The 25,355-nt window shown below is 42.4% G+C and overlaps 2 protein-coding genes and 1 long non-coding RNA gene across 4 annotated transcripts in view; 1 reads left to right on the plus strand and 2 right to left on the minus strand.

The window, feature by feature from the left end:
• Positions 1-6,734, minus strand: part of LOC116357812 (uncharacterized) — a 19,283-nt gene extending 12,549 nt beyond the window's left edge. For both annotated transcript variants that reach the window (XR_004205822.1, XR_004205821.1), the window contains exons 1-2: positions 6,578-6,734; positions 3,233-3,398 (exon numbers count right to left, since the gene is read on the minus strand). This is a non-coding gene — a long non-coding RNA (uncharacterized LOC116357812). The remainder of the gene's footprint in view (positions 1-3,232; positions 3,399-6,577) is intronic.
• zgc:113531 (VWC domain-containing protein) lies at positions 6,631-12,627 on the plus strand. Its single transcript, XM_020462479.2, has 3 exons — positions 6,631-8,184; positions 10,064-10,193; positions 10,896-12,627. The coding sequence occupies exons 1-3, from the start codon at positions 7,843-7,845 to the stop codon at positions 11,081-11,083; spliced, it is 660 nt and encodes a 219-aa protein (XP_020318068.1). The 5' UTR covers positions 6,631-7,842; the 3' UTR covers positions 11,084-12,627.
• A 4,506-nt stretch (positions 12,628-17,133) lies between these two features.
• Positions 17,134-25,355, minus strand: part of LOC109872214 (beta-1,4-galactosyltransferase 2-like) — a 128,767-nt gene continuing 120,545 nt past the window's right edge. Inside the window, exons 6-7 of the mRNA XM_031807211.1 lie at positions 24,987-25,091; positions 17,134-20,775 (exon numbers count right to left, since the gene is read on the minus strand). Of these exons, the coding sequence (XP_031663071.1) occupies positions 20,625-20,775; positions 24,987-25,091 (256 nt within the window). The 3' untranslated portion in view covers positions 17,134-20,624. The remainder of the gene's footprint in view (positions 20,776-24,986; positions 25,092-25,355) is intronic.

Here is a 25,355-nt window from a genome sequence, read left to right on the forward strand (position 1 = left end):
CTCCCCCATGAAATTAAGGACCGGAAAAGCTTACAGAATGCATCCTCCCTTTTTGGTCAAAGCCAACATCTAGGCTATGGCCTGTTGTGGATAGCTAACTCTGACCCATATATCAACAAACTTGATTATCGATGGAATACGAAATACTGACTGTATTGAAGCTTGCAGCTCTTGAGTCCTATGCCTGAGTCTTACACCACAGTGCACAACTTCTGGTGAACAAGACCGTGTGGAGGGTGAGTAGAGGTAAGAATCCCATTTCAGTGGCAGGCTGCTAGTGGAGCTACCGGGTCTAGCTGTAATGACAGGAACAGAGGCTACATTGTGAGGCAGTGTAGTACATATCACTAAGTAGCTTACTCCCAGAGAGAGGAGGAGCCCTGATCTCAGCTAACAAAGATGGCATAGACGCCCGCCGCAACATCAACAACCACACCAGACCATTCAAAAACTCCTCCTGTCCTGGGAGATTGATAAACTACAGGCGTAAAATAAGTTACACCACAACCACAGCCACTTTTAACATTTCCCAATTCCCAGCTCCTCCCGCTCCAATTGTTATGCTAGTTCCGTTCAGAGATTTAGGACATCCTTGGGCCCGTTTTCAGAAAGCCTATTTATTCAGAGTACCTTTACTCAATGGGCATTCAGCGTACCCCCTATTTCTCTCCATAATGGGACAGGTGCAGCTGCACTGAGGACGCCGACCACAAATAACTAAGACAATGGCATGGAGAGAGGACCACACAATGGGACAGGTGTCTGAAAAGTTGCCAACCAGCTCCATTAAATCAGTTCCCTTTCAAAGCAAGATTAATCTCAGCTGCTAAAGTCAGACACCCTTGTTCATCAAACCCCTCAGCTGTAGGGTATTTAGTCAACTCAACAGTTTCCTGCTTTGGGTAGGATCGATTGGTCAAGGATAAAGAGAAAGCTCCAAACCTGGAGCGATATTAAAGGAAATGAGCCAGCAGCTTTGTCCTGAAAGCAGATCAGCTGATTTACAGTGAGGCCCTTAATTTGCTAATCAAAGAGAGGGGGATCATGGAGGATATACACACAGACTATATTCCAAAGGGTACCCTATTCCCTACATAGTGCACTACTGAGCCCTATGGGCCCTGGTCAAAAGTAGTGCACTATATAGGGAATAGGGTGCCATTTGGGCCACAAAAACAAACACAGGGCAGAGGCAGAGACCAACAGGCAGCAGCGTGGTTGGCACTTGGCAGGGGTTCAAAGCAGAACGTAGTATCAGGGATAACATGGTACTGATACCCAAAGTCTTAGCATTACCTTGTTGATTTGTCCACAGGACGTCTGGACGTGCCAGCAGATTTTGTTTGAAGTGGGATTAAGATTAAATCATTCCTGAATGATACACAGTCCTAGACTACTCATAGTCTACCCTTTAATAGTCCCATAGTCTTAGCTAAATCTGATCTGATTTAAAGTAACAATAAAGCTATGAATGACAGTTTTTGTGAGATCGCCACTGCCAATACATTTCTAACTGGTGCATCACATTTATTGGATACAATCTTCAGTGATTTGTGTTTTACCTGAATGGCAACAAAAACTCCAATTATAGGGGCAGAGTTGAGGCGGAGCTACATTCTTCAGAGCCTCCAACCAGTTGCTGAGGGACAGACACGCCTCCCCTTCAAATAGGTACCTGTAAATTACTGCCTTTTGTTGGACAAACGGGCTCATCCGGATGCAGGCCTAGTGTTGGGTGGGCCCCCAGTTGGGGGGGGGGGGGGTCTGGGTGATTTAGGTAGCTTTAGGCTACACAATATAAAACAATATTTGAATGTAGGAGATTGTGAAACCTCAAATTCTGCCTTGTGCTTTTACCATTAGGACCATAACATTTATAGTCATTTTGGAACCTGACTATCTTCTTTGATCTAATTATTACCAAACCATTTGTAACTGACTGAAAACACAGTAAGCATTTAAAGATATCATTGTTGAAGAAAACTAAAGGTACAAAGTGTGAAACAAGGGTCCTGACCCCTAGGCCCAACCCTTTCCCAGTGGAAATAAAAGTCTCAATGGTTTTATTGGGGTCAAAACATTTATCACCTGGAACTAAAAAAACAACAGGCAGGGAGGGAGAGATAGGGAGGGGAAGCCTGGTCTGGGAAACGAGATCGACAGACATCCCAACAATGTTGGTCCTCTGTCTGATGAATGAAAACCTAAACATATATTTTTTATCTCAAAATTCAACCGTTAGGCAATCATGGCGTAAGAAGAAGTGTTGGTGTTTGACAATTTGATAAATGCTTTATCAATTCCAAACTAAATAGCAAACTAGAAGAGGAAGGGAAAGGAAAGCCAACAGGGTTATGGTAGTAGCTAGAAGAGGAAGGGAAAGGAAAGCCAACAGGGTTATGGTAGTAGCTAGAAGAGGAAGGGAAAGGAAAGCCAACAGGGTTATGGTAGTAGCTAGAAGAGGAAGGGAAAGGAAAGCCAACAGGGTTATGGTAGTAGCTAGAAGAGGAAGGGAAAGGAAAGCCAACAGGGTTATGGTAGTAGCTAGAAGAGGAAGGGAAAGGAAAGCCAACAGGGTTATGGTAGTAGCTAGAAGAGGAAGGGAAAGGAAAGCCAACAGGGTTATGGTAGTAGCTAGAAGAGGAAGGGAAAGGAAAGCCAACAGGGTTATGGTAGTAGCTAGAAGAGGAAGGGAAAGGAAAGCCAACAGGGTTATGGTAGTAGCTAGAAGAGGAAGGGAAAGGAAAGCCAACAGGGTTATGGTAGTAGCTAGAAGAGGAAGGGAAAGGAAAGCCAACAGGGTTATGGTAGTAGCTAGAAGAGGAAGGGAAAGGAAAGCCAACAGGGTTATGGTAGTAGCTAGAAGAGGAAGGGAAAGGAAAGCCAACAGGGTTATGGTAGTAGCTAGAAGAGGAAAGGAAAGCCAACAGGGTTATGGTAGTAGTTTCTACCAAAACGTTTTATTGTTGCTGATATTCAAACAAGTTGCCACCAATGATTAATAGGCTACGTTGTATTAACATGTTGGTGTTACATAGTTCTTAACTAACTGCTTTGCAATTGCATAGTATTGGTCTGTGTCCCAAAATGGCTCCCTATACCCTACATAGGGCACTACTTTTGACCAGAGCGCTATGGGTCCTGGTCATAAGTAATGGACTCTATAGGGAAAAGAGTTCCATTTGGGACACAGGCATGGAGTTCAGTAATCACACAAGAGTCTTCTCCTCACCTGCCCTCCAAGGCTGCTCTCTCCCTCACGGTCGCCAGCAGCAGTTGGATCTCAGCTTTCAGCAGCTCCTTGATGGCAGGGGGGTCAGCCAGGGGGGAGTGAGGTGTCTTCAGCCTGTTACCAGTTTATGGCGCACCGTCTGCCAAATCTGCTGCCACATAGTGACCTGGAAGTAGGAAACATGGGGATACATGGGATAGGACATCAGGAGACAACGCTGTGTAACTTTAGGCTTATAATGAGTGATGAGTCATTATGAATGATGAGATATCAGAAAGACCTGTGAAATGTACATGACATTCAATTGAGACCCTGGCCCATCAAAATCTTATAATATAAGTGTTCTATTTAATAATGTCCCCTGGCCACTTTGGGCATAGAACTACTGCATGTGTTTTTCAGTTGGCTGGTTTCCCCCAACAAGTTTGCACACTACTCTTTAAAAACACTACCTTCAGGCAAAAAACGATTAAAGGGGCTACTGCTGAAGAAGAAAATGTGGAAGTGTTATGAAACTGTAGCCAGACAACAACAACAACAAAAGAGGAAAGAGAAAAAGTCAAGCAAAGATTCTGGCTGACAGCAGAGGCACAGTGTTGGTGAAGAAGTTTAAAGTCTGGAGTCTATTCCATTTGTTCTGCACCTGGTCCCTGACATTCAGTGTCCATGCTCCATGGAAAGGTCAGCTTCAAAGCCCCACTGCTGTCCAGAGAACGTTTAAACACGGTCGTTCCCTGTGTCTTTCAATCTGGCTATGCCCTCACATATGCACACACAAACACACACACACACACACACACACACACACACACACACACACACACACACACACACACACACACACACACACACACACACACACACACACACACACACACACACACACACACACACTATGTCTAGCTGAACTCCAGCCAGGCAGCCACACACTGTTTCCCATAAAGCCCCAGAAAGCCATTCTCTATGCAGGTGTTTATGGTGTGAGCCCCCTAGGATGCTAACAACAGTAACAAGCTGTTCATTGCTTAATTCATCTCCAAGTGAAACCCATCAGATGACATGGGGAAGGAATTACAGTGTGGTTAACCTGAGTGGTTGACTCATTGCTGCTGTTGTAACTTCACAATGGAGATTGAAGATCTGAAATGTGAAACGTGATAAACATTTGAAATAGGCGAATCTAATAATACATTCTTCGTGCTTGCCATCCACAAACCAAACATTGACTGAATCCTATGCAATATCCAGTTGCACAGGCATTACTAATGTCCGGAGAATATATGATAGCTCAAACCCACATGGTTTGGCAGAGATCCAAGGAAACGTGCCCTGGCCTCCTCATATCCTGTGTTAAACTTAAAAGGAACTGCTGCAGACAATGGTGACCTTGATGGAGAGAAGGCCAGTCTGGGAGGTAATTATTATGATTCTCATCCAGAGATTTAACGCTGAGGGAAAGCATTAATTTACTACAGGGTAGAAAGCAACAACAACAAAGAATACTGAGGGAAATGTAAGGCTGGTTGAGTGAATAGGGCTCACATGCTTTTTTTTTATACTAGAAGTCCTTCCTTCTCTATCTACATGTACAAACGACCAGGACTAACCTGTACCCCCACACATTGACTCGGTACCGGTAGCCTCGTTATTGTTATTTTATTGTTACTTTTTACTTTAGTTTACTTAGTAAATATTTTCTTAACTCTATTTCTTGAACAGTGTTGGTTAAGGGCTCGTAAGCATGTGACAAATAAAATGTGATAACTAAAGAGTTTTGAACCAGTCGGCGCATAGAAATGATGTCATGTATATGCTCATAATGATCTTATCAACAAGGCAGGGTTAGCCCTCTTAACCCCTCGATTGGCCCCTGACGTGCTAAGCTAATTTGAGGGCCTGTGTCATTTTTCTTCTATCACGCAACTATTCCTGGGGTCTCCATCATTAGATGTTTGTCCTGTAGAGTGTGACTGTATTTACACTACTGAACTGATCTAATATGGACATTTAAAACATGGCCCCTAGCAGAACATAACTGTAGGATGACATCACTGGGGAGAGTTAAGACTGGAGACCCAGACAGGAAATGGGTGGTTTCATACATATTTATTTTTCCCTTTTGAATATGAACCATATATTATCTACTTCAATTGAAGTTACTCCTGCATTGCTAATGGGGTGGTAATTCCCTAGCCAGCCTGGCATAATATTATGCAAATTACACGTAGCCTGTTGACCTGTTGTATGCTACTTGATAACATTTTCAGACGGAGTAGTTGGCTTCAGAATAAACAGTTTAAAGCAGTAGGTGGCCCGTGGGCCAAAGACGTCCCGTGGGTGATTTTATTTGCCTCTACCCCCCCCCCCCCCCCCCCCCCCTATATCTGTTTGGGATTGTTGCTGTTAATTTGCAGTGTACAAATTATTTATATCTATGTTCCGGCCCCCCAACCATCAGCTCAAGAAAAAAGTTGGCCCACAGCTGAATGTAATTGGGGACCCCTGGTATGAAGAAAGTCTCGAGCCACAGTGTGAATGAGTTGTTTTGGAACAATCTGAGGACCTCGTCTTGAATGCATGCATAGCCTCACTTAACTAGAGCTCCTTGTGTTTTACACAACACCTCATTCTACATTGTGGAACCTATCTAAAGCTTTCATGTCTTGTTGTTATTACTTGCTGTAATTGTGGCATGTTCACAGTTTAATGTAATCTATTTAAAGTACTAATGCATAGCATTTGCCAACTATATAATATTATCTCGTAGTTACTTCTATCTTGAGTTGTTAGGAGAGTTTATTGAGTCAAGGGAACTTGCTCAAGTGATTTCCAGTCCACCCTTATTGTTTTGGCCAAATGTAATGTGTCAGCTATTGCTGATTGCTACCTAAAGACAGATATTTGAACAATGCAGGACCATGGTCAGTTATTCCTCCAACATGAACAGCACCCTTAAAGTGACAACCAGAAGTTGAAACAGTAACAATGCTCTCCCCACCACTGTTTTGGTAAAAAGCTGAGGGATGGGGATGGATTTATGTAACCACTCTCAAATTCAAATGCATAGACAGAGCTATGGATGCAAGGAGTGACCATCCATGATATCAAAAGTATAGATTTAACCATATTTTAAAGCTATGCAGTTTTTGCTTACATTTACTTTGTTGGCAAACATTGGATTAAAACAAATATTCTGGGTTCTAGTGGGGTATGACAGTTGAACTAGCTAAAGCCATACGAGGCATTTAATAATCAATGGATATAGCTAGCTATATCATTCATGTATAAGTTTAAAAATGTATGTAGCAACTGCAGGTTGTCCCTTTAAAATGGCTTGGTCCTCACCTCAGTATGAATCTCTGTGTACATGTCAATCAAAGCATCTCCAAACAAGCCCCGGATGTCTGGGAGCTCTGGCGCCGGGACTTGCACCACGATAACATTCCACACCGAGAGTGGACATTCGGATTATTCCATGAAGACACCTAGGAGTTTAAACGGTCTAACTGAGGGGATAATTTAAATTAGTCATTGACATATGTCTGGTCTAGAAGTCATTTGCTTCATAATAATAATAATTTGCCGGTTTTGCCTGCAGTTGCAGAAGTCTGCTCGTCGTTGGTCGTCTGTCTCATTTGGCTGCTGTAGATAGCTAAATTAGTTATTAACGTTAGCTATCTAGTTAGTTGTTAGATAGCATATCGGTAACATTAATTTAATAATTTAATGCACATTATATTTGTGCTTAAATTTTACATTTTAAACCTTGAGAGAAATGTGAGCTCACCTGCTAGTTAGTAAATCAAAGACTAAATGTACCTTGTTGTTGCTTCCTGTATCCAGTGTAAACATTATTGTATCCAAGGAAGACATATCGCGAGATCAGTATCCCTCCACCTCTGCTTAGAATAAACTATTTCTGGTGTAAATAAAATGTTCAATAGTTTAATTTTGTCCCCTGGAAAATCCATGGGAACATTAGTTCAGCTTCATATTTTAGTCTACAGTTTTATTGTTGTACTATTATTAGTGCATTAACCCGGTTGAATACAAAGTCAAACCAGATGTATTTTCTATAATAACCACACATTAATATCTTATTTTATACAAAGGAACGATAACAAAAAGAGAGCAATGTTAGTTCATCTTATCTCAAAGGCAGTTTAAATATTGTGTCTAGCTAACGAATATCCGTAGCCATAGTTATTTATATAGGGGAAAACCCCTTCTCATAATTTTGACTATAGTGAGTAGGAGGTTATAGCTCACAGGCAATTTACTGGGGGGCGGACCAGAGTCGAAGCACTAAACTGGGTAGTCACGTGTAAACTGAAACATAACCCCCGTAGAGGCGCAATAACTTTCCCTCTCTTTGCAAGTTTCAGCTTCGGATCTGTGCGAAACAGGCTGGGCAATCAAGAATATAGCCTGAATTGTAGGCTAGATGCACATCTGAAAATGTTATGAGTATTTTATATTCTTCAACAATGTGGCAGAAACTGCTAAATGGCCATAAACACTAAAGCACATTTTTTATTTTTTTAAATCCTGGACACTGGAACAAACACAATCTCTTTCGTCTTGTTTTGGATATTTTTTTGGTCATAAAAATGGTTTCAAATCAGCACTATTCGATGGGGGTTATGCATTCCGCGTTGTCTCTACTGTTCTGTGTCCAGTTCGGTCTGTCTTTCTCTGTGGCTGGACATGAGAACACCTGTGATGCGAACGGCAGCGTCTACTATGTGGGAGAATGGTACTTTCTAGAATCGGACCACTGCACGCAGTGTGAATGCACCACAGAGGGGTCGTCTTGTGCACGGACGGAGTGTACCTCTTTGCCGGCCGCTTGCATCCATGTCAGCCACTATCCCACTGACTGCTGTCCAAGATGTGAAAAAATAGGCTGCGAGTACCGGGGAGTGGTGTACGAACTGGGACAAAACTTCCAGGTAGGCTACAGCAAGCATAAGCCCCTACTTGGCACGATATGATCAAGTTAATCTTTACCTGGAATGAATAAACATAATATGTATGTGATGTCATTTACTTCTCAAATGTCTATTGAGTTGACGAATATTGATTTTCCTCTTACTATAATAAACGTTGTGCTACCTCCTGAAATCGTCTCTCCAAAGTCTCTCTGTGCGCAATTACGCATCAGCAATTTTGGAATTTTTTTTTTCAAAAGTAACGTATTTGATTCACTGTTAACATGTCTGTTAATATATAATTGCATAAGCGTTTTATGACTCAGAATAACTGACAAGCAGCACATTTAATTTTCTTTCTTTTCGGAAACATCTCTCTCGAATATGGCTAAATTGCGCCGCCCTGTGGTTTGTTGTTGAACTACTAACTGCTATGAAATCTTGTTCTTTCAAGTTTCAAATCAAATCAAATGTTATTTGTCACATGCGCCGAATACAATCGGTGAATACTTTACCGTGAAATGCTTACTTACAAGCCCTTAACCAACAATGCAGTTCAAGAAATAGAGTTAAGAAAAATATTTACTAATAAACTAAAGTAAAAAATAAATAAAAATAACACAAAATAATAACGAGGTTATATATAATGGGTACCGGTATATAGCCTCGTTTGACACAGTAGCAGCTGAAGCTTTTACTGACAGGGATTGTAACTGGTGAAGATACTGCCACATGGAGGCAGTATGATACTTTTGAATGCTACACTTACAGCAAGTCTATTCAAGTGTGACAGTGCATATGTAAATTGAGAGAACAGATATAGATACAAATCCCTCTTTTGATATTGAGGTTCTTCTGGAAGCTCATTGTAAATATTTGTAAATACTTTCCTTCGTAGTCCTCAACCGTATTATAGAATGAGTTTTTCAGTTATGTTTGCTGTTTGTTTTCTTCTAATTTACATCTGTGTTTCTTGTTTCTGATTATGTTGCTGTGCTTGTGATTACGCACCGCTTTGTTGTCTGTTCATGTAGTCAGCAGAGTCATTAGCCACAGTTCAACCCCCTTGAAGAATAAACTCAGCCCTCTGATTTGTTTCATTTGATTCAATGGATAGCGGAGACCAAAGCCAACCAAGCTAAGCAGTATTTTAAGACCCCCTAAGTCAATGAATTAGAATATGAAACAACTCTGGCAACAGAAAGCCACACAGAGAGATTGACTTGTGGCTCATTATCCTCTTGATTAAGTTATTATATAGGCCTCTGACACAGTACTGGACGAGCTCGGAGACATTTAGCCCAGGGCCTGATAGAGTCTTATTCTTCCACTTAATTTAACCCACCCTCTATATCTGAACCTCAAATATGCTGATAAACATCCAATACCATGACAGGGCAAAACATCTGGCAACAGTTTAAATGAACTGTATACCATAAAGCATATATTACACATATATAAGCACATCTTAAACATAGTATTATGGTTATATGTCAGACTTCTCTTTTTCAGATATATCTTGAAATGGGCTAAAGGCTAGCATCTGCACTAATGCTTATAGCTCAGGAAAATCAACATGCTGTCACAGTTAAATTTGTCACAGTTAAACTGAAAGCACCTGCATAAGTCAATCTTATCGTTGTAGAATCAATCGATTGCCCTGTCTCTTTGAATGAGCACTTCTTTTCTGTCCAACTGTTCATGTCTAACAGTGATATCTGCCAGTGGCAGTCTAAAGAACACTAGGAGGCCAATGTACTGTATGTGGTTGCATCCCAAATGTCACAACATTCCCCTTTGGGCTCTGGTCAAAAGTAGTGCACTATAAAGGGAATAGGGTGCCATTTGGGATGAAGCCTCTGTCTCTGACAGCCTGTGTTTTGTTCTGTGTGATTGGCAGCCCAACGAATGCGAGCAGTGTACCTGTGACAGTGATGGCATCGCCCGCTGCCTGGTGGCAGACTGCGCTCCCCCGCCCTGCATCAACCCTATCTACACCAAAGGGAAGTGCTGCCCAGAGTGCCCAGAGGGTAAGTAAACTGACCTGTATACATCTCATGGATGTTTATGACATAGAACCCCCCGCCATACTCAGCAGAACCACCTTGTTAAAAAATCGTGGGGAGAACCCTGAGAAGTATTTTGTTCCATTCTATTCGAGCCAAAGGGAGATGAGAGAGGGCTAGAGACAGGGAAGATGATGTTCTGACTCCTCACATTGTCTATTCTCTTCATAATTTACCCCTTAGAGTGATGCATGCCGTTAGTTTTGTCACATTACTGTTGTCAGCACCACAAGCAACAATACATGAAGGTGATCATTTATCCAAACAAATGAAAGTAGAGGTAGTGGGGGGCAGAATTAGCAATATATGCATGAAGTAATCCGCTTCACGCACCATTATCAATGACTGATTCTCTCTCTCCCGTTCTGCTCAGACACTCATTAGCTTTTAAAGGGAAGTTTATCGAGTTGGAAAAAAGCCAAATGAAGATGCATTCATTGTTTGAGTTAGTTGGTCTATGACCGCATAAATAGGAGTATAGTGTTTTTTCAAACACAGTACTTCGGAAGTAATCAATATTTATTGTCTGAAATTCAACTGATCATAAAAATACCCTCTCCTCTTTATGGTAGAGGTGACTGTTTATCCTCATAGAAAGAGAAACGCATTGGAAAATATCACAACCATATAGCAAGTTAACAGAAATGATTGTGTGTGATTCCCCAGGGCCCAACTGCTATGTGGATTCAACCCGGAGCCAGGTGATTCCAGGACATGAACCACTGTGGGTGGACTCCTGCACCAAGTGCCGCTGTCACGACTCAGGTGACGCTGGCTACTGGGAGGGCAACCGCTTGGCCACCTGTTCCCGCGTACGCAACTGCACCCCTGGAGAGACTAGCCAGAAAAACTGATTAAGTAGGACCAGTCATTTGCCCCGGTATAAGGTGAAGTTGCCGCTAGACACTGATCTTGGGTCAGTTTTGAATTTACCCCCACTAATGGTTAATGTTAAGATTGGAGGAGGGGAAGCTGATCCTAGAACTGTACCTAGAGGAAACTTCTCCCCAGAGCGATTTTCCCCTGAATGCTTGGTGGTTATCAGCAGGAGTGTTGGGCTAGTAACTGAAAGATCACTGGTTCGAAATACCCAAAAGAACTGGTCGATGTACCCTTGAGCAAGGCACTTATCCCTCATTTTCTCCATAGGCACCATACTACTATGGCTGACCCTGTAAAACAACACATTTCACTGCACTTATCCGGTGTATGTGGCAATAAAATATATTTTTACATTTGTACTGACATGTACTGTAGCATGTATCACAAACACTTCTACAGCAGAAAAATCCAACTGTAACTACTATGTGAATGTATTGTTCGCTCCTATTCCAAAGAGACTGGAGTTGTTTTGCTGGCATTATATTGCAATATTCATGTTCATGTATCAATCAATGAACATGTCAAGAGGCAGTTCACTCTCAAATCGAAGTTTGTCTGAGGTTTTCAGACTTAAAAAGTGGTCTAATGTCAAGATGAGTACACGTCCCACACCATCTGCTGTCAAGATCCAACAATCAGCCTCAAACTCAAATATTTCCTATTCATTTAAGATGGAAGCCTTTATCTGTTAGGGACCATCTCATGAATCTCTTCTTGATATTAGACCACTTTTGAGATCTGAAAACACATCTGCATAACTTTGATTTTGGAGTGAACTATCTTTTTAACATTCCTCGCCCAAAACATTTCCTAATATAGCTGAAGGAGGGGGGCAGTTTGACCCAACTGAGCCTGAAGACCTCTGCTTTCGTGTGTGTACTCTAAACAAGGATTACGCAGGTGAAGTAGCCACATATTTCTACACTAGTACAAATGTTTCAATGTGGTGTAGATGATAGGGACTATCCTACATTTTGGGATGTTATACTTCTCTAGTAGTGTTATTGGAAGATTTTGACCAACTTCGATGGATATTAATTGAGGTATACCATCTCCATCTTATTTGAATTGGTCATGAATGGAACATTAAATATATGCAAATAATTGAGAGGCTCTGAAAGCTAAAGGCTAGTGTAAGCAACATTACATTTTTTGAATAAATGCTATAGGTTTGTAAACTATAAGCAACTCACTATCACAATGTCCGAGATTCTGTTCACTTTCTTCCGTTACGGCCGTTCTTAAGGGACCATTGCATGAAAACCATTAAAGACAAGAAACCGTTCATCTTGTGTATGTTGTTGTGCAGCATATTGGTCTATGCTGGCATGGATAGGATGCCAATATCCAAGCTTTGTCACTTCAGGCAAGGCTCTCATAACACTTCTCTAGTCGACTCTCCTAATACCGTGTCTCTTGATTATGTTATTGAAGATGTTGTATGTTGTTTATCTTTTATCCATACCTTTAGAAACTCCCTCCATCTTTCATTAAAAAAAAACTATGTAAACTAACAGTAAGTGAAAACAAAGTGTCCTTGTATGTCCATTAACTATACTGTTCACTACAGTGTGCTGCCATTGTTGTGTAGAAGGATGTTTATTTATTACACACTGGATGTCTTGTCACTAAGGGGATGCCAGCGGTTCATTGTTCAATTTCCCCAAATACCTCTCGTCGACAGTTTGGGGACAGCGCTCACCCCTCAACAATAACTGTTAGGTTTTCTGTTCAAATGAGGGTTGGGGTAGATTTATCTCTGAGACAGTATGAACATAATTTAACACTGCCTAGAAATTATCCTTTCTTTGTAATGCATCCACTGATGCATTTATTTGTCACATACACATGGTTAGCAGATGTTAATGCGAGTGTAGCAAAATGCTTGTGCTTCTAGTTCCGACCATGCGGTAATATCTAACAAGTAATCTAACAATTTCACAACAACTACCTTATACACGTGTAACGGAATAAATAAGAATATGTAGATATAATTATATGGAGGAGCGATGGCCGAACGGCATAGTCAAGATGCAGTAGATTGTATAGAGTACCGTATATACATATGAGATGAGTAATGTAGGGTATGTAAACATTGTATAAAGTGGCATTGTTTAAAGTGACTAGTGATGCATTTATTATATACAGTTTTTTATTATCAAAGTGTCTAGAGATTTGAGTCAGTATGTTGGCAGCAGCCACTCAATGTTAGTGATTGCTGTTTAACAGTCTGATGGCCTTGAGATAGAGATTTGAGACCGTATGTTGGCAGTAGCCACTCAATGTTAGTGATGGCTGTTTAACAATCTGATGGCCTTGAGATAGAGATTTGAGTCAGTATGTTGGCAGTAGCCACTCAATGTTAGTGATGGCTGTTTAACAATCTGATGGCCTTGAGATAGAGATTTGAGACCGTATGTTGGCAGTAGCCACTCAATGTTAGTGATGGCTGTTTAACAATCTGATGGCCTTGAGATAGAGATTTGAGACCGTATGTTGGCAGTAGCCACTCAATGTTAGTGATGGCTGTTTAACAATCTGATGGCCTTGAGATAGAGATTTGAGACCGTATGTTGGCAGTAGCCACTCAATGTTAGTGATGGCTGTTTAACAGTCTGATGGCCTTGAGATAGAGATTTGAGACCGTATGTTGGCAGTAGCCACTCAATGTTAGTGATGGCTGTTTAACAGTCTGGTGGCCTTGAGATAGAGATTTGAGACCGTATGTTGGCAGTAGCCACTCAATGTTAGTGATGGCTGTTTAACAGTCTGATGGCCTTGAGATAGAGATTTGAGACCGTATGTTGGCAGTAGCCACTCAATGTTAGTGATGGCTGTTTAACAGTCTGATGGCCTTGAGATAGAGATTTGAGACCGTATGTTGGCAGCAGCCACTCAATGTTAGTGATGGCTGTTTAACAGTCTGATGGCCTTGAGATAGAGATTTGAGACCGTATGTTGGCAGCAGCCACTCAATGTTAGTGATGGCTGTTTAACAGTCTGATGGCCTTGAGATAGAGATTTGAGACCGTATGTTGGCAGTAGCCACTCAATGTTAGTGATGGCTGTTTAACAGTCTGATGGCCTTGAGATAGAAGCTGTTTTTCAGTCTCTCGGTCCCCGCTTTGATTCACCTATACTGACTTCGCCTTCTGGATGATAGCAGGCTGAACAGGCAGTGGCTCGGGTTGTTGTTGTCCTTGATGATCTTTTAGGCCTTCCTGTGACATCGGGTGGTGTATTTGTCCTGGAGGGCAGGTAGTTTGCCCCCGGTGATGTGTTGTGCAGACCTCACTACCCTCTGGAGAGCCTTACGGTTGTGAGCGGAGCAGTTACCATACCAGGCGGTGATACAGCCCGACAGGATGCTCTCGATTGTGCATCTGTAAGAGTGGGAGTATTTTTGGTGACAAGCCAAATTTCTTCAGCCTCCTAAGGTTCTTCACCACGCTGTCTGTGTGGGTGGACCATTTCAGTTTGTCCGTGAGGAACTTAAAACGTTCCACCTTCTCCACTACTGTCCTGTCGATGTGGATAGGGGGGTGCTCCCTCTGCTGTTTCCTGAAGTTCACAATCATCTCCTTTGTTTTGTTGACATTGAGTGTGAGGTTATTTTCCTGACACCACACTCCGAGGGCCCTCACCTCCTCCCTGTAGGCCGTCTCGTCATTGTTGGTAATCAAGCCTACCACTATAATGTAGTCTGCAAACTTGATGATTGAGTTGGAGGCGTGCATGGCCACGCAGTCATGGGTGAACAGGGAGTACAGGAGAGGGCTGAGAATGCACCCTTGTGGGGCCCCAGTGTTGAGGATCAGCGGGGTGGAGATGATGTTTCCTACTTTCACAACCTGGGGGCGGCCCGTCAGAAAGTCCAGTACCCAGTTGCACAGGGTGGGATGGAGACCCAGGGAGACCCAGCTTAATGACGAGTTTGGAGGGTACTACGGTGTTAAATGCTGAGCTGTAATCGATGAATAGCATTCTTACATAGGTATTCCTCTTGTCCAAATGGGTTAGGGCAGTGTGCAATGTGATGGTGATTGCATCGTCTGTGGACCTATTGGCGCAGTAAGCAAATTGGAGTGGGTCTAGGGTGTCAGGTAGGGTGGAGGTGATATGATCCTTGACTAGTCTCTCAAAGCACTTCATGATGACAGAAGTAAGTGATAGTCGTTTAGCTCAGTTACCTTAGCTTTCTTGGGACAGGAACAATGGTGGCCCTCTTGAAGCATGTGGGAATAGCAGACTGGGATAGGGATTGATTGAATATGTCCGTAAACACACCAGCCAGCTGGTCTGCACATGCTCTGAGGACGCGGCTGGGGATGCCGTCTGAGCCGGCAGCCCTGCGAGGGTTAACATGTTTAAATGTTTTACTCACGTTGGTTGCGGTGAAGGAGATCGGATAGTAGGGGAGTAGGGGACCCAAAACAACGGTGCCGCAAAAGGGGCAGATGGAGCGATCTTCTGGTCAGGCTCCGTAGACGGGCACATCGTTCACCACTCCCGAGTGTACTACTCGCCAATGTCCAGTCTCTTGACAACAAGGTAGACGAAAATCGAGCAAGGGTTGCCTTCCAGAGAGACATCAGAGATTGTAACATTCTCTGTTTCACGAAAACATGGCTTACTCGGGATACGCTATCAGAATCGGTACAGCCACCCGGTTTCTTCACGCATTGCGCAGACAGAAACAAACATCTCTCTGGTAAGGAGAAGGGCGGGGGTGTATGCCTTATGATTAATGAGTCGTGGTGTGATCATAACAACATACAGGACCTCAAGTCCTTTTGTTCACCTGACCTAGAATTCCTTACAATCAAATGCCGACCACATTAGATAATGTGTACCAAGAGATACCAAGATAATTATCTTTGATTATAATCACAGCCGTGTATATTCCCCCCCAAGCAGACACCTCGACGGCCCTGAAAGACCTTCATTGGGCTCTATGTAAACTGGAAACCACATATCCTGAGGCTGCATTTATTGTAGCTGGGGATTTTAATAAGGCTAATCTGAAAACAAGGCAACCTAAATTTGATCAGTATATCGAATGCGCGACCCGGGCTGGCAAAATTCTGGATCATTGCTACTCTATCTTCCGGCGAAAGCATACAAAGCCCTCCCTCGCCCTCCTTTCGGCAAATCTGAGCACGACTCCATTTTGTTGCTCCCAGCATATAGACAGAAACTAAAACAGGAAACGCCCATGCTCAGGTCTTTTCAACGTTGGTCCGACCAATCTGATTCCACGCTTCAAGATTGCTTCGATCACGTGGACTGGGATATATTCCGGATAGCCTCAGACAATAACAATGATGAAAACGTTTCTTCGGTGAGTGAGTTTATTAGCAAGGGCATCGGTGATGTTGTACCCACGGTGACTATTAAAACCTTCCCCAACCAGAAACCGTGGATTGATGGCAGCATTCGCGCAAAACTGAAAGCGCGAACCACTGCTTTTAATCATGGCAAGGCAACCGGAAACATGACCGAATACAAACAGTGTAGTTATTCCCTCCACAAGGCAATCAAACAAGCTAAGCGTCTAGAAGCGTATAGAGACAAAGTAGAGTCGCAATTCAACAGCTCAGACATGAGATGTATGTGGCAGGGTCTACAGTCAATTAAGGATTACAAAAAGAAAACCGGCCCCGTCGCAGACACAGATGTCTTGCTCCCAGACAAACTAAACAACTTCTTTGCTCGCTTTGAGGACAATACAGTGCCACTGACACCATAGACAGAGATATGTATTACAGGTTTCTTTGAATGCCATGGCAACTGGACACAATGGAGGGAAGAAAAAAAGTATCAGCCCCCCCCATCAGGATGGGTACATCCCAATGGTGCCCTATTCCCTATATAGTGCACTACTCTTAACCAGAGCCCTAATGGCCCTGTTGAAAATTAGTGCACTATAAAGGGAATAGGGTGCCATTTAGGACACATTTGACAACTCAGGTGAAACATATTTTCTCATCTGGCAAGGAAAAACAAACCAATCACGTGAGTGTATCTCATTTACCATTAGATTTATTGATTGTATAGAAAAGGTTGGTTTGATATAACATTATGCATTCTATATAAGATAACATTTTCAACATTCAATGTACAAAACCTAGATACAGTACATCTTTAAAAATGCACTCCAGCTTGAAGGCCCGAGGCAGTCAGTAGGTGATGTTCTCCAATGCCCTCATCCTATCCTGTTTCTCTTTCAGTTACCCACCACTTCCTTGAAATGACTGCTCTGACAGTGAGGGAAAATATTGCTTAATGGGCATTAGGTTGAAACGTATAAGTAGAAGGGGGAAGCCATGCAGTGTCTGCCAACAGATGGATGAAGAGAACTTCAGAAACACTCCAAAGGGTGGACAGTACCTTAGTATGCCACCTGTCTGCTTTTCTTATTCAAGGATGCATCAAACACATGGTCAATGAAGAAAGCTGATGCCCAGCAATTATCAATTTCCAGGACAAAATTGAACACAATAATAGTTGACTGTGGGGAGGGTGCAGAGGGATGCATCCCATATGGCACCCACTTTCCTATAAGGGCCCTGGTCAAAAGTAGTGCACTAGATAGGGAATAGGGTGCCATTTGGGACGCAAACGAGGAGCGGTGCTTTATCACTGGTTTATAGCTGACGAGCTGTGTCGGAGAGACACAGTCCTGGGAAGGATGCCTCTACGCTTGTGCTGAAAGGTCCCCCTGTCAATACCATCATATCAAATCTGTATTATACAGTACCTACAATGTGACACCAGAGTCACTATAAGTGGGGTAGTGGGGCAGAATATAGCCAATAGGCCAAACAAGATAATACGATGGATATATCAATATGATGTATGACTAAATGGATATTATAGTACCAATAGGATGGATTATTCCTGTACTAGCATACTTGGGAATGATCTCCATATAGATATCAAGTTCACAACACAAATGATATGGTAATGCCTGTTCATGCACCTGTAATACATGATAGCTAGCACTTGATGTCTGATACAAGTCTGATATGTACAGAAATCACATCCTGTAGTCTACTCTACAGTAAACCAAATATCCACCAATTGTACAGTAAGATCTCTGACTGGAGTTCTGATAAAAAGCCCAGTCTGTAGACCTAACCAGACGATTTGACAATCACTGGCAAAAACATTGTTTTTATCAAAGCATTTAATTTAATGAAACCATTGACTAAAACGTTGAGTACCAAATATTTTCAGGGTTGTGTGCTACTGCATCAGTAGTAAGCTCATTCTGCTAAGCAGATTTTAGGTAATGATGCTAGCTATATATAAATATATATATTCTTCCCACAGTTCCAAGTAGTATATTTAGCCTTTAGGAAAATGATTCCCTCAACATGGAACATAAAAGCAGGAGCTTGGCAGGATGATGAATCATACTGTACTGGGACCATAGGCAGTAATATGTCAAACTCCTATGGTCCACAGCCATCAGAAAGCAGTACATACACAGCATTCACCCATTTGACAGAAGTAATGACATCCAGAATACAGTAGCGTAAAAGTACATTGGTCTCCAGTGTAGAATGAGGAGTAGAGTATTCTCTTTGCGAGGTGCTCTCACACCAGTAGTAGTGCACTCAAAAATGAAAAGGCAGCAGAATGAGAGAGAGAGAGAGAGAGAGAGAGAGAGAGAGAGAGAAAGAGAGAGAGAGAAAGAGAGAGAGAGAAAGAGAGAGAGAGAAGAGTAATGATTTTTTAAGTCCTCCTGATATTTCTATAGAGGAGCAGTGTGCTTCAGACACAGCTGTCTGTGTATTCATCAGATGGTCAAGTACAGAAACACACTGTGGTGTTCACACAGACACACACGGAGAGAGGGATGGTAGAGCCAGGGAGTGAAATGAAAGGAAATGGAGGGTGTTGTAAAAAAACAAAAAAAGAAGGAAAATGCACTTGAAAAGGCTCTTTAAAATAAACAGAGGGGAAACGGGTTGGTTGGGGCATCTTTAAATACTCACTGTCTCAAGCCAGGCCAAGAAAACCATTGATAGTACAAAAGAGAGATTTCCACATCACTTCACACAACAGAATGCAGCATTCCTTATCATTGCCCCTCATAACAATTCTGAAGGCATCAATTTGGTGTTTAGGCAGTACACAAAGGAAAAGGAGAAGAAAATGAGAGAAGAAAAAGCTTACTGTCGTTAAAAGGCTTTTATATATTGGTGGTGTTAATAGCGAATTATATATTTTATATATTTTTTACTATATGTAGGCTGGTTTTCCATTTATTCAAGGGGACTCAATAAATAACTAACTTCAGTTCTGTTCTTATCACCTCAGTGCTTCAGTGCCTCTGACTTTGAATGGATGGAATTAATGCTACAATGCAAATATTCACCATACTAGACCGTCCTTACAGTATTCACAATTTAAACCACTTGGTTATCAATGCCTTATCATTTTCTTTTCCAAAAACGTGGATGGCATTTTGAAATAGAAATTAAAGAAAAAAGTGGAGCAAAGAGTCTTGTATTTGAGCAATAGATGATCCTCTTCTAAAACGGTCTGGGACACATTGTCATACAGCAAACGTTTACACTTTCATCAGTACTTAACGTAACCTTCTCTGTGCGTGAGAACACGTCAACAAAATAGTCTCTAATAATCACCTGTCAGAACCATGCCAGAAGTCCATCTTCTCTTCTATTTGCTGGACCTTTCTCCTCCACAAACAGGTCAAAACTAGTTCCTTGAATAGCCATATCCATCCACTACCAGGAGGTCTTTATTCACTCAACCTTGATTCTCTCCACAGAAAGTCACACTTCTTTGTCTTAATAAAAAGTGTTGGTGCACATTGTTTCTCTCCTCCAGCACCGTTTGTCAACGTCATGGGAAATGGGGAAAGCCTGCATTGGATGCAGGCACAGACAGTACACATTCATTTTGCGCCGATATAGTGTTCTGATTGACAGATTCTCACAGAGAGATCAGGGCAGTTCTTCTTGGTTCTGCTCAGAATCCCAAACCCAACCCCCAGCATATCAACAACCCAATATTATATGACTCCTCTTGAACCCCCGTTGCTTTGCGTTATCAGGACCGAGACACCAGTAGCACTGGACTTATTGCTGTGTGTTTCATGTACAGTGTGTGCATTTCCAGAGCAGCACTGTCGCCAGGGGAATGAATCTGAATCGAATCTGATATATCCTCTGTCCTCATCTATTCCTGAGAGCTAGTCAGTCAGTCAGGGTCCCAGCCATGTTGTAGGCCTGCCGTAACCGTTGAGCCGTTGGCAGGGTGGGAGGGCAACGAGTGTGTACCAGTATCCCCACACAGACTGGGCTGTGAGAGGCCAGGGCAGACTCCTAGCGCAGGTCGGTGGGGGGTATCTGAGTCAGGCTGAAGGAGGTAGAGGAGGAGATGAAGGCTCTCTGCTGTGTACTATAGTTCTCTCCCCCATCTCCCTTCCTCCTCCTCCATCCTTCCCTCTCCATGTCAAGGCCAGGGCTCTCTATCTGTCTAGCCCCTGAAAGGCCGGGGCGGGGGCTTGCCGATCTCTACAGAGATGTTGGTGTAGAGAGGGTACTTCTTAAACTGGAGCACGCGGTATGTTAACGTGCTGATCCCGTCTCTCTTCATAGTGTTCTTGGTGTTCTGGATCTTGTTGAATCTGGAGAAGAGGAGAAAAATCATTATTATTACTGGGAAATGTTTTCATTGTAGCAAACAGTGAAATATTATTGCATGTTTTTATCACAATCATCATGGCTAACATTTTGATTTTGCATGTTTCTTGTTAATCCCATATTGGCCAACAGGGGGTGCTATGAGCATGTATTGGAACTCAGAGGACAAATACAGGAATCATCCATCTGTAACAGTCATCCATTGTCCAATGCCAAGGCTACAATACCCCATGGTTTTCTCAGATTTCCTTTTACTGTTTGAGAAGAGGCAGGGATTCAGAGTACATAAACTGCTTCAGTAGCCAACAGTGCATATCCAATCTTCAAAGAGCAGTGAATGGATCAAACAAGATGTATTTTTATGTGCTTGGACATAAACCCACTACGACACAATCCAAGTCAACCTAAGAAGAACCCTGCAGCAGCACCTTGTCACTTACAGCTAAACAGAGATTTCTCTACACGCAGATCTTGTCAGGAATCTAAATTAAAGCTAAATTACTTTTAGACTAAGAGAGAAAGGAGGGGGTAGAGAGAGACAGAGAGTGAGAGGAAGGGAGAAAGAGAGGGGGAGGGAGAGAGAGATTTATCTATAAATCTATCAAGAGGAGAGAGGATTAAAGGCAATAGCCTGAATGTGCTCTACTACTATACTTTATCATCGTCTCTCAATGATCTCACAATGAGATCGGAGATATTCTCACGTATTACATAAATATGGACTGTAATAGCATGCAACTTTCAGAGTAAGCTTCCCCTATTCATGTTTTGGTATCAACTTACATCGGCAAGACATCAGCCCCAAAAAAGCCATAAAACCACTATTTTAGCATGAGATGATGATTCATAATGCATGTTTGATGACGATGCTACTCTGTGGAAGGAGGAAGCCTTGTATTCATTGAGTTAATATGCATGAGTCCACGGAGTAAGGCAGTGCCAACTAATCTTTTGGAATAATGATGAATGGTAGTCTTTCTTCTTTTGACAAGCCTTATGTCTCATTATTATGCCTAAACCACATCTCCTACTTCCTACTGACCAAACAGAGCAGAATGGGTGGCAGTAACAGAGCTGTAGAGGTGGTCAACATTAATCATCAAAAACATGCGCTTTGGTAAACAGTAAACACTGGTCGTGGTAGGAGATTAGAACCACTCTCTCCTGGATACGCTGAAGAATGCCCTGGAATGTCTGGTGGGTAAGACTGGGTTTGCAACGGAAGCTGCATAATTATGGTAAACTAGGCTAATTTGTTGACCTAAGAAACATTTCTGGAGGCATAATGCGTTTTCCTACGAGGACAGATACAACATAATAATTAGAGTGCAAGGATAGAATAATTAGTTTTTTTCAGGAAATAGGCTAATCCAGGTTTTTAGGACAGTGATTTGACACTTAATGCTCTTCTTGTGCAGCCTTTCTCTAAGTACTACACACATCGTGAGTATATGGGCATATTAGGGGCAGTGAAGTCAAAAACGTGATTTACCTTGTGGAAGAATGGTGTCGCATCCCTCCAATAGAGTTCAAGACACTAGTAGAATCTATGTCAAGGTGCATTGAAGCTGTTCTGGCCCGTGGTGGCCCAACGCCATACTAAGACACTTTATGTTGGAGTTTCCTTTATTTAGGCAGTTACCTGTATATTGCCACACTATGAGGTTGGGATAATACTGTGAAATTGGGAAAATTATGATCATGAACTTTTAGTGTAAGAGCTGTTTGAAAAGACAGCCTGAAATGTCAGCTTGTTTGGCTGGGTGGGGTTTAAGTTAATAGACCAATAGCGAAGAGTTTGCCCTCCTTTATGCCAATAACAGCTAGTTTTCAGGTGACACATCCTTCGCACTCCAATTAGGCCCCTCGCTCTGACCACTCCCAGACTGTCCAAGTCTTCTTTGAGAAATTGCATTTTGCTAAGATGCTATTTTTGCTTCTTTTTGACCATTTTAATTGAAAACAATCACAGTAAGGTATTTCATTGTTACCCGGAAATTATTTGGTATTGAGATAACAAAGTCAGCATTGGACCTTAATAACCTAACTCCAGGGAACCGGGCTAAAGGCCCTAACCATAAAATCTGTCGCTCTGCCCATTGGACCTTGAAAACATCAGCGACCTTAATAACTTAACTCCAGGGAACCGGGCTAAAGGCCCTAACCATAAAATCTGCCGCTCTGCCCTTGAGCAAGGCAGTTAACCAACCAACAACACCTGCTCCCCGGGCGCCGATGACATGGACGCCAATTAAGGCAGCCCCCTGCACCTCTCTGATTCAGATGCGGAAGACACATTCCCCTTTCCCTTTCCCAATACGCTGTTAGAATTTTGAGAAGCACTCTCTCGCTAAAAGGTTTGGCTATAAAAGTCCAGACCCTTCAAGGGCTTTCTACTTCCCTCTATTTTAAAACCCAAATGTATTATTTTATGAATCAAAACACTTCAAATAATCCCCAAAGGAGGAACAAAAAAAACATTTTAGGGAGGTTTCCCTAATAGGGGTATCTCTGTCTATCTTTCCTCTTCCTGGCATTTATTAATTATTTATTGGCCCAAAATAAATTCTGTCCATGACAACTTTCGCGAAAGCCGAGGCTCATGGATCAGAATCAAGTCAGGCTGGAGAATAAAGTGCTGGAAATGTCAGTCAAAGGATGAAGGTCTCTCTCTCTCTCTCTGTCTCCATCACACAGCAAGTCAGCGACAGATTCCTGAAAATCCATCACACAGCAAGTCAGCGACAGATTCCTTAAAATCCATCACACACCAAGTCAGCGACAGATTCCTTAAAATTAGTCTCTGATGTATTGGTTGTCATAAAGCCAATGGAACTGGATGTCGACCCTGCTCTTGTTGTCTATAGAACTCAACGGGTGTCAATTCAGCAAGTAATAACTCTGACCCATATTAGAGTAGCCTAGGTGACATGACACACTTTAATTTCTACAAAAACAAGCCTTGTAATTCATTTCTGATAGCATGTCCTATACTAAATGACCCAAGACTGTACATACATCACAGTGTGTTCATGCAGGACAGCTACATATCTAAGGAATATGTTACAAGTGACGGTACATATTAGGCACATGTTAGGTTCAAGGCACCCTATTCCCTAGAGTGAACTACTTTAGACCAGGCCATGTGGCAGTGCACTATAAAGGGAAGAGGGTGCCATTCGGATTCATGTTGATTGGGATTGCATGGTAAGTACTTAGATCAGTATCTATCAACCCATCCACCTGCAACACAGCCACAAGCCAAACAGACAACAGCAAGCTTCCCTGGCTATGTCAGCACAGCAAACCCCTCTTACATCAACATGTTTCAATTCATTAGGCGCAGCAACAGCAACTAATTCATTTACATTCTCCCATGGAAATTTGTTTATTAGGCTCTCGTGCTAGCTATGCACGGGCTCTTCATTGGTTCATTATTAGTATTGTCTGAGGCACTCATCAAAATGAGCGTTGTCTTCTGTGGCTGTTATCTTCACACATTGGAAATCATAGGGAGTGGGATGGAAAACTAACAGAACCAAGATCAGGCCGAGGATGAAATGGCCTCCCCATGGTTATTTAGCCTTCAGAGCATGGTAAGAGCCAGCAATGGGGCTGGATGTGATCAATAACAGTCTGTAACTTCTACAGTGTGTGCACTCATGCTATGCAATAATAATGTTTTGCAAATTGCAGCTCAGCTCTGTAGGGTTCTGGGGTTTGGCAACAATCACAACTAACAGCGCTGCATATAGCCATGCAGTTATCGATCTGCTCTTTTTAGAGTCATTGATGGGTTGTCTATTCATGTATGAAAGAGCCCTCTTAGCAGTGAATAAACAATGATAATCCATTTCTATGAGAAGTGTTATGAGTTGTTATTTTCCAGCCAAATCTATGGGATATGACATGGGGGATTCATCTTAGAGCAGCCTTATAACCGCGAGCTGGTATTATAATGTGTTGAGTGTGAGACAACCTTTATCAAAAAGACAACTTTGGAAACCAGGCAAACAACAGCTACAGTACCTGTACTTTCTGTACCTTCGGGAAAAAGATCCCTAGGAAAAGTCTGATCCCAGATCTGTTTCATGCTGTCATGACAACTCCTATGTCATTGTTGGCAAGACAGCACAAACAGATCTGGAACCAGGCTGGTGTCTAGAGAGGAAAATATAGAAATCAAATACAAAACCTTTGTGGGTTGGGTTCATTGTGCTTGTCTCTTTCGTGTTTGATCATCCTGTAGCGGCCGATCCGGACGTCCGGTCGAACCACCTTCATCCCGTTGAGGGTGATCCTACAACAGAGTCATGGTTTAGAAAGGATCCGAGTTTTCATCCCAAACGGCACCCTATTCCCTACATAGTGCACTACTTTTGACCAGAGCCCTATTGACACTGGTCAAAAGCAGTGCACTACATAGGAAATAGGTTTCCAATTGGGAACCATAATCACACTTACAGCCATAGAAATAAGTCATAACCGCTACAAACTGCTGTAGCAATGCCAGCCATGACCAGACACTGTCATAGCAATCTCAAGTTAAGCTTCAGCTGTAATG

The sequence above is a fragment of the Oncorhynchus kisutch genome, linkage group LG27 (assembly GCF_002021735.2).
Source record: "Oncorhynchus kisutch isolate 150728-3 linkage group LG27, Okis_V2, whole genome shotgun sequence".
Classification (NCBI taxonomy): Eukaryota; Metazoa; Chordata; class Actinopteri; order Salmoniformes; family Salmonidae; genus Oncorhynchus; species Oncorhynchus kisutch.

Excerpts from the sequence above, each read along its gene's own strand:
- zgc:113531 (XM_020462479.2), top strand. The coding sequence starts at position 7,843 with ATGGTTTCAAATCAGCACTATTCGATGGGGGTTATGCATTCCGCGTTG. Across the intron at positions 8,185-10,063 it reads AACTGGGACAAAACTTCCAG|CCCAACGAATGCGAGCAGTG; the intron begins GTAGGCTACAGC and ends TGTGATTGGCAG. Across the intron at positions 10,194-10,895 it reads CTGCCCAGAGTGCCCAGAGG|GGCCCAACTGCTATGTGGAT; the intron begins GTAAGTAAACTG and ends GTGATTCCCCAG.